The 13,900-nt window shown below is 48.3% G+C and overlaps 1 protein-coding gene across 4 annotated transcripts in view; it reads left to right on the top strand.

Annotated features, from left to right (window-relative positions):
• ANKH (ANKH inorganic pyrophosphate transport regulator) overlaps positions 1-12,172 on the top strand; it is a 169,871-nt gene extending 157,699 nt beyond the window's left edge. For 3 of the 4 annotated variants that reach the window (XM_049861315.1, XM_049861328.1, XM_049861335.1), the window contains exons 9-12: positions 2,618-2,747; positions 3,816-3,978; positions 4,830-4,929; positions 5,450-12,172. In XM_049861315.1, coding sequence (XP_049717272.1) covers positions 2,618-2,747; positions 3,816-3,978; positions 4,830-4,929; positions 5,450-5,560 — 504 coding nt within the window. In that variant the 3' untranslated portion in view covers positions 5,561-12,172. The remainder of the gene's footprint in view (positions 1-2,617; positions 2,748-3,815; positions 3,979-4,829; positions 4,930-5,449) is intronic. The other variant, XM_049861323.1, reaches the window with a different exon arrangement.
• The last annotated feature ends 1,728 nt before the right edge of the window (positions 12,173-13,900 follow it).

The following is a 13,900-nucleotide window of genomic DNA, read 5'->3' as shown; positions in this document are numbered from 1 at the left end:
CAACTTTTTGGGAGGGGATATAGACAGGGAAGTGTCCTGATGCCGTGCGTGGTGTTCTTTTGAAGTTGTATATGAGATGGCTGTCATTCCTGGCCTGTAGGCATGAGTGATGTCTCCCTGTTACAGGCTGGCCGCTTCGCAGTAGGAAAGATGGCAGGGCCACTTGCCCAAGGATAATAAAGTCCCTGAGCTCTGAGTTGCTAGATCTAAGGAAGTATGTTTCCCTTCATGTCAAAGACAGGATGTGAGTCCTGGCATCAAGCAATAGAGTTAAATGATAGTACATTTGTCATTTTTGAAAACCAGTGGGATGTACTTCCCAGTATTGAAAAATACATAATAGAAAAAAAAAAAAAAGCTCTATTGCATTTATAAAGTGAAGCATATTTATAATAGATTCCCTAAGGTATTTTTAAAATATTTCAACATGATAGTAAATAGGACCAGCCTTATTCCACAAAACTTTCAAATTACTCAAAGCCTAGAGGGTGTTGTATTCTGAAATTTCAGTGTTCTGTTTTTGCATGACTAAAATTCATTTTGTAACACATTCACTTGGATTTTAAAGAATTACTTGCATCTTAAGCAAGGGGGAGAAACATTTGATGACACTGGCATGTTTTTAGCATTATCCTCCAAAGTTCTAGCTTTATACTTTTTAATTCAGGGTTTTCTGTTTGTTTGTTTTGTCTTTAGCCAGTTACACACACACACATAGTTTAAAAGGTCAGTTCTGTAAGGATTGTTACCAAAAATAACTGTTCTCCCGGGCTACCCTCTTCCCTCCCTACTCCTAGAGGTACCCCTTTCAGCTCTTTTGATGGACCGTGACTCTGGTTAACTCTGACAGCTGAGCCCTGATTGCCTTTCCTTAAACAAACAAACAAAAAAATTAGTTTTTCCTTAATTTCGGAATTGTCTTAATCCCCTTTCGTGTGTTCAAACACATTGGGTATTCTGTTGTTTCATCTTCTGGAAAAATAGTCTCTCAGAGCCTTAGACCTGCCCCAGTGCTGTAGGCTGGCAGGGGGCCTGTCACCGCCATGCTGGGCTCACCCTAACTGCCATCCCAGGGATTCCCCTTGTCTTTTTCTGACATTTTCTGGATCCTGTGTTTTTCTCTTTCTTCCTTTATGGCTCCTTTGTTTTGGCAGAGCACACCCCAATAGCTTCTTGAAAAAGTGTGTGTCGGAGGTCAAGTTTTTGAGCCCTTGAATATCTGACAGTCACTCTCTGCTAAACTCACAGTTGATTGATTGCTTGGTTTAAAGTCCTAGGATCAAAATCATTTTCCCTCAGAAGCTATCACACCATGTCTTCTACTGTTTAATGCTGTTTAAGACTTTTGAAGCTGGCTGCTCTTAAGATCTTCTCTCTGTCCCCAGTTGTGTTCAGTGATGTGCCTGGTGGGTCTCCTTCCATCCACTGTGCTACCTCCAGTGAGGGGCCCCTTCAGTCTTAATGCTTGTATCTTTCAGCTCTGAGAGTTTCGCTGTTGTCCCTGAGACTCTAGTTATTTGAATGCTGGACCTCCTAGACTGGTCCTTTATTTTTTTTTAAACCTATTCTCATGTACTTCACATGTGTCTTAGTCATGCAGTGCTGCTATAACAGAAATACCCCAAGTGGATGGCTCTAACAAAGAGAAGTTCAGTCACCCTGGCTTTGGCCCCACCTTCACCCTCGCTTCCAGAAGGGCCTGCACCACGGTTCCTGATCTGTGGACAGACCAGGGGGATGATCTCTACTGACTCTCTCCTGTCGGTTTAGGATTCCATTTTCTGGAGTCTCTTAAATCAGTTCTCATTTGCCCATCTGCCTTTCCAAGTTTCCCAGCAATTATGTTGCTGTTATCTCTTCTCTTATTCTCTTAACTAGTTTAGTTTGAAAAGTTTAAACCAGGTGACCAGTTGTCGTCAAGTGGACTCCAACTTGCGGCAATCCCGTGTGTGTCAGAGTAGAACTGTGCTCCATAGGGTTTTCAGTGGCTGGTTTTCTGGAAGTAGATCACCAGGCCTTTCTTCTGAGGTGCCTTTGGGTGAACTTGAACCTCCAACCTTTCGGTTATCTGCCAAGCGCATTAACCATTGGCACCACTTAGGGACTACGGAAAAGTTTACAAATCTGTAATTAATCTAAATACTGTATTTTCTTTTTCATTGTATGTGCTTATTCATTGTGGTTATACATACATCCAAATGCTTCTAGGTCACTTTTAATTATTTTATCAAATCTGTAAAGGTTATGTTAACAAACACAGCCACCCTGAACTGACTGAGCTTTTTCACACCCTAGTCAACCTTTTCCTGAGAACACCCTGGCCTCCCCCTTGGTCCAGCTCCCCATTGAGATACCCACCTACCATTGGATGTACCACATCTGCCCCACTGTGGGGTCCCTTCGGGGAAGATGTGGCAAATGCACCTGTACTGGGGCCTCTGTCGGCAGGTGAGGGTGGCAGGCAGGGGGCAGCCTGGGACTAGTGTGCAGCCTCCAGACTGGGCGCCATCTTTCAGAACTCCTTGTGGTTCATGTAACACCAGAGTCCCATCTCACTCCTTTATACCCTTGCCTTACAGCCTTATTCAATGTCTTTCTCCCCCTCCCCCCACCCCAGCTTTGTTTTGTGATGTTTTGGACCCCCAACGTTTCTGAGAAAATCTTGATAGACATCATCGGCGTGGACTTTGCCTTCGCGGAACTCTGCGTTGTTCCCTTGAGGATCTTCTCCTTCTTCCCAGTCCCAGGTAAAGGAAAAAGGAATGAAAGAGAAATTCCTGTTTACCCTCATGCCTGATTAGATCTTCCTTCTTTGGAAACATGTGCAATCATATCACAAGCAAAAATGGAAAATTTCACAAAGGATCAGAAAGATGCACAAAGTAGGTTGAAAGCACAAGAAATGACTCAAACAGGAATAATCTGTCTTTTAAAGTACAGAGGCTGCAAACACAGTCAAAAGAATGTAGATCCAAGGGGACATCCCAAGGAGTTTTTTGAGGACCCTGTTGGGGCAAGGGAACTTCTGTATCCTGACTGTGGTGGTGGTTTCGCAAAGCAATGCGTATACTAAAATTCATATAACTGTACACCATAAGTAGAGTGAGCTTACCACTAAAACGTGGAGATGCTCACGGAAAGAGGACTGCTGAGGGAGAAGAATCCGGGGGCAGAGCTGAGGCTGGACAGCATATGGCCGGAAAGGGAAATGCTGATAGCCACAACATAAGCTAGTTGGAAGATTGCCAAATGGGTATAGAGCTGCTACAAAAATGAGGTAGTTCTCTACTAAATGAGAAAGGCAGCACGCAGAATGGTTGATAAGTACGCTGCCATTTGTATAACAAAGGTGTAATATATGTGTATCTGTATATAATATGTATGTACTAAACACTTGTGTATCTATATTCCATTTCTGGAAGTAACTCATGAAACAGAACAATGGTTGCCTCTGTATATAGAATTTAAAAGGTGCAAAAGGGAATATAGTAAAAAGGTCTTCTACTTTTGCACCTTTTGAATTCTATACCAAGAGCATGTAATTATTACCTATTCAGAAGTTAATTACCCAGTGTCCTCCCCCCCACCAAAAAAATTATTAAGCTCGGAAGCCAGCTTCAGACTGGGGCCGGGAGCCTGGTCTCAGGTCCCATTAAGCTGGCCGTGAGGAGCCGTTGCCAACAGGGGGCGGCGTTGCCGGCAGGGGGTGGTGGTACCAAAAGAGGGCAGTGTTGCCGGCAGGGGTGGTGTTCCCGGCAGGAGAGGTGTTGCTGACAGGGGGCAGTGTTGCCAAAAGAGTGCCGTGTTGCCGGCAGGGGGCGGTGTTGCCGACAGGCCTCTGCTCTTCCCCGCAGTCACCGTGAGGGCCCATCTGACCGGGTGGCTGATGACGTTAAAGAAGACCTTCGTCCTGGCCCCCAGTTCCGTGCTGCGCATCATTGTCCTCATCACCAGCCTCGTGGTGCTGCCGTACCTGGGGTACGTCGTCGGGTGGGGGTTGGTCCTGTGCCTGAGGGACCCTGTCCGGGGTAAACTGCATTTCGGGTGAAACCGCCAAGTGTTTCTAGAATTGGAAATGCAGAGTCGATGTCCCGCCTGTCTGCCAGGCACCAGGTGCTTCCGGGGCCAGGCACATACCCAACAGCTGTGAGCCAGGCACCGTTCTGGGCTCCACGGAACACACTGGAGACAAGGCACAAGGAGGGAGGCTGCAGCCCTGCCCTTGGGGAGCCCCCAGGCCTCTGGAGGAGGGGGCAGTGGCCAGTCTCCAGAACACATGGAATTCCCCCTGGTCAGCCACCCCCGTGGGGGTGGGAGAGCAGAGAGGGGCTTAGTGTGTGTTCCCTAGTGGCGCAAAACCAGTGAGCCCTGTGTGTACACATAAATACAGAGAGACTGACTTCAAGGAAATGGCCCAGGCAGTTGTGGGGGCTGGCAGGGCCCAGTCCATGGGTCAGACAACAGGCTGGAGACCTCTGCTGGCTCACAGGATTGCGGGGGGCTGACGAGCCCAAAATCTGCATGTCGGGCGGTGGGCTGGAGGCTGACGAGAAGAGTGCAGGGTGGGGCTGAGATCTGGAGAAGGGGGACCCACCAGAGCTCCCCATGAGAGGGGGACCGCTAGGCTGTGAGTTTAGGGTTCCTGCATCACAGGGGGCACGGGGGGCTGCTAGGTGCAACCCCCACCCAGCCAGAAGAGTGAGACCCTGGGTCTCGTCCCTCCCCGTTGTCCACGTAGAGTCTGAGCCGTCGGTTGGGTTCGGGTGCTGACTCAGTTGAGCTGCGACGCGGCTGTAACAGACCAATCGCACTCGCCTTGTTGTCCCCAGGGTCCATGGAGCCACTCTGGGCGTGGGCTCTCTCCTCGCGGGGTTCGTCGGCGAATCCACCATGGTCGCCATAGCCGCCTGCTACGTCTATCGGAAACAGGTGAGGGCAAGGTGTGGCGAAGCCGTTCCCGAGAGTAGGGGCACAGGGCCACGAGACCACCCACCGAGGAGGAGGGCTGGAGACAAGGATGGCCAGCCCGGAGCGGCCCCCGAGGCGACAGTGACAGAGCAGGGAGAGCATTGTGAAACCAGGGTCTTAGGGAAGAGGAGAGAGAAATCTGCTGGTGGTGGCCATGAGGAGTGGGGGGGGGAGGAGAGCCCAGCACTGGCGGAAGGGGCCGCAGGCCGAAGTCCTCCGCAGAGCCAGGTTCTCAGCCAGGTGATGGTGGGCTCCCGAGGGCACAGTGGAGGGTGGGTGGACTGTGTCCCCCAGAGCACCCGGCACAGTGCAGGCAGGCAGCAGACTGGTCTGACATGCAGCCAGGACTTGGTGGCTGGATGAGGGCACCCCAAATCTGCAGCAAGGGGCCCCAAGACTCAGGCGACCTCCCCCGGCCCTTGGTCCTGCTGTGCTGTGTCCCTGTCCACAGCCCCCTAGTGACGGATTTTCTTTGGTCTAGAAAAAGAAGGAGAACGAGTCTGCCACCGAGGGGGAAGACTCCGCCATGACAGACATGCCCCCGGCCGAGGAGGTGACGGACATTGTGGAGATGCGGGAAGAGAACCAGTAAGGCCACGGATGTCGCCGTTCACTTCAGGGACAGCAGGGACAACACTTCAGACTTCAGCACCGTTTCTTCTCCCATTGTTTCGTTCTTTTCCTTTCCTTTTTTTTTTTTTTTTTGGAAACGAAAGAGGCCTTGATTAAAGGTTTCCTGTAAATTCTCTAGCATACTGGGTATGCTTACGCAGATGTGGGGCCTAGAGGAAGGTCTCTGCTGTTGCTTTGTAAAAACAGACCAACAAAACGATTGAATTCATTCGCCTGCTTCATGAAAACCCAGAAGACACGGCCGCCTCACAATAGGAGCTGCCTCCTCCTCCTCCTCCATTGGACAATCTGCACACGTAACCAAAGGACTGGGGCTGTGCCACCTCCTTGTGGGCCACCGCTCCCCAGCAGGCCACAGACTCCGTTCTTTCTCCTTTTTCTTAAAAATCAACAGGCTGAAACCCAGCTGTCTTCAGTTTGCTTGGCAGTAATATGGCTGTCCCTGGGTGGCGCAAGTGGTTAAGTGCTGGACTAGTAACCAAAAGGTTGGCGGTTCGAACCCACCCAGAGGTGTTCTGGAAGAAAGGCCTGGCAATCTGCTTCCCAAAGTTCACAGCGTTGAAACCCCTATGGAGCAGTTCTACTCTGCACACACGGGGTTGCCATGAATCGACTTGACAGCAACCGACGACGACGACATGGCTGTACAGACAGATGGGACCCAACAGCCTCTTCTACACCCGTTCAGCCACAGAGCTATAAACTCCACTGCACAAACATGAGGGCCGAGCTTCAGGCTGCAGCCAGGAGCCTGCCCACCAAGAACGGGCGTTGTGAGCATGCACCGACGCACAGAGACAGCCTCACGTAGGAAGGCCTGAGACGTCAGGGGAGTATCCGGCTGACAATTCAACAACAGCATTTCATTTTGCGTTTTCCTAGATTTCAGGTGAGCTGTCAGTTCCCATTTCCCTCCCCCCGCACCATGTATATACATAAGCTAACCTTTGAAAGTTGTCACTCACTGTGTCTCCAGGCGGTAGCCTCCTTTGGCGTGCCTTTCCCCGAAGGCTGGCTTTTCACTCACCTCCCCTGAAGATGGCGCCAGCGCAAGTTAAGCGGAGCATTCTAACTTGACATTTTAGTTTAAAGTGAACTGAAGCTTTAAGTCATAATCTAGCATTCTAATGCCGGGCCGCCGCGTTGTAACTTTGGAAGTAGATGTATCCCCTGGCTCTGCCGTTCCTAGTCCTAACTCTGCAGACAGACCATCGGCCCATATGCCACGGTACCTCCCTCTCATGCCACACAATAAAGGAAGACATTTTATAAGCGGTATCAAAGTCACTATGTGATCTTCCCTGAAAGTGAAGCATCGGAAACCCATTTAGTGCAGTATATTTTTCTAAGTTTTGGAAAGCGGGTTTTTTTCTTTCAAAATTATGGACACTGTTCACGAAATTCTTGATTTAGTTGGAATTCCTAGACTGAAAGAACCTAAACGAAAAAAAAATATTTTAAAGATATAAATATATACTGTATATGTTATGTAATTTATTTTAGGCTATAATACATTTCCTATTTTCACATTTTCAATAAAATGTCTCAAATACAATACGGCGGTTGCCTGTGTGCATACTCAGCCCGCCTGTGGTTGAAACGTGTTTGTATCAGTGAACACTGTACCTGATTTGCAACCATTCCACAAAGCCTGTCATTTGTGCGTAAATGTAGAAGGAAATTACAAGAGAACTATTTCTCATTATGGGTAACTGGGGTGTCACCGTGATTCGGAATTAACTCGACAGCAACTGGTTTGGTTTGCTTTTGGGGGTATAAATTAGTTGGCTGGTGTCGAAGATTGTGGAAATGGAAATGTAAACTGGAAGGGCAAGAAGAAAAAAAAAAGTCAAGCATTTCGTGTTCCCTGTTTTCAGTGCTGTGTAACCGTATTATTCCTCGCAGACAAAAAATGTAAGGCCATAAAGTCGACTGTGGATACCACAAGGTTGCATCGTGCCTCTGGGTACCCAGTGACTCGTGGGTGTGACTGCCTCGGTTCATGTCCCTGTGAGTCGCTGCTCACAGTTTTCCTCAAGATATATGAGTGCAAAGTTTGGGGTGGAATTGGGGGGAAAAAGCATCTAACTGTATTGACTTTTTAAAAGTCCACGAGTAGAAAATTAAACAGCAGTATTTTCTAACATGTGTGACTATTTCATGCTTATGGGGTGGGCTCTTAAAGAGCAAATTGAAAACTTTCCCCCGAAACTGAGGAGAGATCTACTGGAGACTCTTCATCCTGCAACCAGAACCTGTAACTGTGGCCGTTGTGTGCTGCTGGGGTTTCTGCGGGCTCAGGGGACAGCACCAGACCCGGCGTGACTGCAGAGCTGATTTTACAGGACTCATATCAATGAACCTTGCCCCCGGAAGCACACGATCATGCATTTCCTGCGCTGGGGCTGCTGAAACCACGAGCTAGCCGACACCTTAAATTCTAAAGCTGGCATCCCCTTCTGCACCTGTTGCAGCCAGAATGCCCTCATCCAGGAAGGCAGGAAAGCGGGTCTCACCAAGGATGGGGATGCAGCTCCTCCCCCTTGTAGAGTAGTTAGGGACCATCCTTTGACTCAGCTGACCAAATAATATCCCCAGCACGTTTATTTTTCATTGCAAGTCGTTTGGCTATAGACGTATCCGGAAGGGCATGCTGCCTGTGAGGTGCTCACGCTCAGGACCCTGAAGAGATGCTCTCCGTGTGGAGTGACTGTAGACAAATGGAACTGAAAAGCGCAAGGGCAGAAAGGCCCTTTCAGCACAGTGCTGAGAAACGAGGTTGGGCAGCTGGAACGTCGCCTCCTGGAGTGCGGGAGTCCTCAGTGCAGCCATGTCAGAGCTCTCCTCTCACAGGGTCTTTTGGTGTTCAGAAGGGCATGTGGTAGGTCAATTCTAAATGTCCAGTTGCCATTTGTTCTGCCCCTGCCTAGAGGGGTCTCAGTGGCACTGGGCTGAATCAGTGAGACCCCCGAGGACTGACCAACAAGAACCAGATGAGGCTGCCCAGAAGTTCACCATCAGGCTGGACCTGCAGCCGCGCGTCCCAGGGCGTGCGGTGTCATTTGCGTGTGGGCAGGAACCCTCACCCATCTGTGGATTTTCTGCTGTGGGTATGGGACACCAGTTGTTTGCATTGCTGGGCAAAAACCAGCCACGCCCCCACACTGCTTGTGTCGGACTTGTCTTGTGCCAAAGTTACTCTTCTCCTTGTTTTCTTTTTTTAGCATTAGCAAGTTGGTTTCTCTTTGTAAATGTCCCTGGCTGGCCGATACCCTCAGAAACCGAAGCTCTTGATGTTGGTGGCTTAGGATATGTCAGAATGGGGCACAGTAAAGCTTTGTGACTGCGGTGAGAGCTACTTTATACCCAGCCCCCCAAGTCCTCACGATGACCTTGGAGGAGCAGAGGCCCGATGAGATCCCCCACTTCCAGTTGCTGGGAGCTCAGCGGTCTTTCCCCCCACACCCCCCCCCACCAGCCTTTTCCAGATCTCTCTTTTAGTTAGATAATCATCAACCAATAAACCTGTTGCCATTGAGTCGGTTCTGGTTCATGATGACACCATGTATGCAGAGTAGAACTGTGCTCCATAGGGTTCTCAAGGCTGTGGCCTTTCGGAAGCAGATCACCAGGCCTGTCTTCCACGGCACTTGTAGGTGCGTTCGAACCGCAAGCCTTTCAGTTAGTAGTTGAGGGCTTAATCAACTGCACCACCCAGGGCGTCCTAGAATAATAGTTAACATTTCCCAAGTATCAGAGAAGTTACTTAATGTCTCTCTAGAGCAAGAAGTGAGAAAAGTAAAGGGCTTCCTACCCTCAAAACTGTTTCCCCTTTTGTGGTCTTTCCTGCTGCAGGGAGAGGAAGAATAACTTTTTCCATAGCCTTGGTTTCTAGAAGACTCCATAGCGCTCTGGCTGGACTTCTCTCCCTTACTTCACACCCAAGTGGGAGGGAGAGAGTGAAAATGTGTTGCAAAACAGGAAGTATTTGTATGTTGTAGTTATACCACCTTGAGAAATACGTTCTTGTATTTAAAAGTTTTTCTACTTCACTAAGTTTCCCAGCAGGCCAATGCCCAGGACAGCATGTGCTGGTCTGTACCCATTAGCCGTGGTTTCTGGTCTCTTCCTTAGCTGGCAGGCAGATCTCTCAACCTCATCAACCAAACCAGGCCACATAGCAAGGAAGGGTCTTTTATGTCCTGATCCTTTTTTTTTTTTTTAACCAACATTGCGGTGCAGGACATGACGAAGGCTCTGTGCACATGTTAGCCACTTCCTAACACCACTGCTCCTGCTGCATTCCGCAGACAGCCACTCTCACCCACGGCCCTCACACTATTCTTGTGTAAAAAGCACGTGAACCATGAGGAAGCAGGTTTTTGAGCAGTGTGTTTGGTAAACATTCACCATACTCCTCCATGTGGTTCTTTTGAATCTCTATTTCGGTCCTTCGAAGCAGCAAAACATCACGTGACCCGTCAGCTGATCCAACCGCAGGTAAAACAGGATGTCAAGAAAACTTTAAGGGCCCAATTGCCTGCCTTTTTAAAGGCTAGCTGTCCAAAAATGACCACGCAAAGGGTCAGAATGAGATAGATGTTATTATGTTATCAAAACAATCCTAACTCCCACTCACAAGTCAGAAAAGGTCTAAGAAGTTATGTGGCTTCCTGTCTGATCGCAAAATGGAACATTAGTGAAGGGAAGATGGTGAGACCTTGTTTTAGGGTAGACTTCATTCTCTTCTGTAAGAGAGGAGGTTAGAGCTATTAGCCCTAACAGCTCCCCAAGCACGGAGCCCCGCAGGCGTGGTGGTTAATCGCTCAGCTGCTAACAGAAAAAGGTCCATAGTTTGAACCCACCAGCCACTCCTCAGGAGAAGAATGTGGCAGTCTGCTTCCATAGAGATTACAGCCTTGGAAACCCTATGGAGCAGTTCTACTCTGTCCTACAGGGTCACCATGAGTCGGAATCAACTTGATGGCAACAGGTTTTAAGCACAGCACCAAAGGTGAGCCTCCCAAATCATTAAAAAATACAAGTTACCAAGCCCAAGTGGTTCTAGGAGAATGATAGCCTTCAAAACCTTCAAAACTATTTACCTTATTGGTAATTTTCCCCTCGGCTTCATTTGCAGTCAACCAGGGTCTCTAAAGACTGCTAAGATATATATGCATTTTTACAGAGAGCTGTCAGCTACACACACATTCAGTTTTTCCTATGATAGCCCTTTTTAAGTTAGGTCTTGTAACTCCAAGTGCCCTTTACCAACAAGACTTAACATCAGCTTCTACGATAGACATATTTAAACAAAAGCGCACAAGAACTAGGAACCGTCTCTCGCCCGAAATAGAAGTGGTTTCTTAAGAAGATTAAAGAAGCAGGGAGATGGGGGTAGACCAGGTAAAAGCGCTTCTACTGGTCACTGTACAACTTTGTGGGGATTCAGTGGAATGGAGGTAGGTCTTCACCCGAAGGTATAGAAGCAGATGTTCCCTAACTTGAATCGGAACAAGAAATGGTGCCTTTGCAGCTTGGAGACATGACAACCAGGCAGACCCCTGGTTCCCTGGAGGTGGGGCCGTGAGTATGCAGGACCCATGGTTTGAATGAGCCTCTACTGAAGGCAAAGTTCAGACCTCCCTCATGTGACAAAGGAGGACAGGGTACACATCACACGCCAGTCACCCACCATCCCATAGCGTCAGCTACGTCACCATGAAGCAGCCCATTCATTACCCAGCGGCGCTGCGTGCGTACCCCAGGCGTACGGGGGTCAATAGGTTGCTCCTTGGACTCAGTGGTATATTTTGGTTCTCTTGGTGAGGTACCGATAAGGCAAGTATCTCGAGCTGCTGTGACCAAGGACCTCGTCATGGAACTTCAGAAAACTGGACCCAGCGACATGCGCGAGAGGTTCTGCTCCACACAGCAAGCCCCCGCTCAGTCATTGAGGAGCGCTTCTAAGCTGGAGGCCTTGGGTCCATGGCGTGACCTCCCACAAGTTGCCCCTCTCCGGCTGCACCTTGTCCATCCATCCAGTGACAGGTGGAGGCCATTATTGTGAGTCTCTTTCCTGTTCTACCGCTCTATGGACGACCCAGGTTTGAGATCACGGTACAGGATCCTACAGTGGAAAAGTAAGATTACCTCATTTCTCCAGTTCAGGTCTGAACCTTAGCAAAGATCCAGATTTTTCTTGCTTTTTTTTTTTTAACAAAATTAAGTCTACTAGGAGCCATCACACGCGCTGTGGCTGTCAGTTTCTAGGCTTTTCCGTTTCACATGAAAATTCTCGGTTCAATTTAAACTGTTGAAGCCAATCGCCTTGAAATATTTGTGCAGCCTTTGATTAAAAATGACCGCGGATGTCGGTATAAAATGGATGTTGCATTTAAACAAGTGCTGTTTGTGTATTCAGTAGAGAGATGGAAGTTTTTGCATTGCTCAGAACATTTATGTATGCTTTATTTTTTTTGGAATTTGTGCTCATATATTGTCAAATAGCTTTCACACTAATTTCATTTTAAGTAAAGCTTAAACAGTTGGCGTACAATTGAAATGGCTTTTAGCTTCTTGATTTTCTTATCCGAACCATTATTCTGTTTATTTACCCCGGAGTTACTTGACTGTCCTAATAATTCTGCCTACATAAGTTTTTCAAACTTACGTGTGATATCAAGCCCTCACCCTTTGCCTTGGTAACTAAAACCCTAACCACTGGGACGTTTCTCTAAACTCCATGTCTTCCTTAAATAGAACCTGTTACTTCAGGTTTTAGTCCGCGTTAGAATGAATTTTTACCTCCCACAGCTTTAGTAATACTGTTAGTCCTTCTTGGAAACTAAACCCAAAAACCAAGCCCATTGCCACTGAGTCGACTCCGACTCACAGCAACCCGAAAAGGCAGAGGAAGACTGCCCCAGAGAATTTCCACCCGAAAAGGCAGAGGAAAACTGCCCCAGAGAATTTCCAAGGAGCACCTGGGGGACTGAACTGCCTACCTCTGGGTTAGCAGTCGCAGCACTTAACCACTGCGCCACCAGGGCTTCTGGGACCTACTCCTTCCCAAATGGGAACCCCAAATGAGATGAGCGGTAGGAATGTTGGAGAGGGCCACACCCTGAAAGGTCTACCCACACCACGTCCCACATCTGAAGCTCTCCTCCTTGTCCATCTTTATGTGAGAAGGATTACTCTCTTAAAAAAAGTAATATCTTAACCTCAAAACATGATGGCTCTAATTTTTTTTACAGCCTTGTGCGGGGCTATGTAAAGTGTTTTACTACATACCAGTTGCTGTCGACTCAACTCTGACTCATGGTGACCCCATGTATGTCAGAGTAGAATTAAGCTCCATAAGCTTTTCCATGGCAGACTTTTCAGAAGCAAATCACCAGGCCTTTCTTCCAAGACACATCTGGGTGGACTCAAACCCCCAACCTTTTGGTTAGCAACTAAATATGTTAACCATGTGCACCACTCAGGAATTACATACTTGTAATTAATAAGGCTATAAACATTACACTATTGATTTGCTTGAGATTGCACATTTTCTTTACTTGTCCTTTAGTTAAAATCCCATCTCAGGGTGCCCTCTGTGGAGCCTCCTTGTTACTGCCTCTAATGTTGACCATGGTTGTGAAGCCTAAGAAGTCACCTTTCCCGTTCCTGGTGGTACTCAAGGTAAGGCCAGCCTTCTCAGTCCTGGCTCTCAGGTCGGGACGCAGTCACTCCGGGGTGCCTGGGGACCCTGTGGAGTTGGGCAAGCGTGGTTCCTGTCCCAGCGGGCTGTGTTACCACTGCAGGGGGCACATCTGCACCACAGGTTCCTCCTGGGCTTTGGGTCTAGTGCCACTAGTCGTACTGGCCTTCATTTGTGAGGGCTGAGGGTGTTCCAGCAAGAAGTGAAAGCAAACCAGGAGCTGGTTCCGGTGTTTGAAAAACCTGACTCTAATCTCTGCGTACCTATACATTACCCCAAACCACCCACACCCACACCTTACACAATGGTAGCAAACTTCCAAAATGCCTCCCCTTGTGGTGGTAGCTCAGATACATTCACAGATAAGAGCTCATGGATTTTTACCAAAAGGTAGGCAGTTCAAATCCACCAGTCGCTCTTTGGAAACCCTGTAGGGCAGTTAGTTCTACTCTGTCCTGTCGGGTCACTGTAAGTCAGAATTGACTCAATGACAACAGGTTTGGGTTTTTTTTCTTTTTCTTTTTTTGATTATGGAGAGGAGCCCTGGTGGTGCTGTGCTGCTAACCCAAAGGTCAGCAGTTCAAATTCACC

Source organism: Elephas maximus, chromosome 2, assembly GCF_024166365.1.
Source record: "Elephas maximus indicus isolate mEleMax1 chromosome 2, mEleMax1 primary haplotype, whole genome shotgun sequence".
Classification (NCBI taxonomy): Eukaryota; Metazoa; Chordata; class Mammalia; order Proboscidea; family Elephantidae; genus Elephas; species Elephas maximus.
The sequence above is the reverse complement of the archived record's forward strand: the minus strand, read 5'-3'. Positions and strand labels throughout refer to the sequence as shown.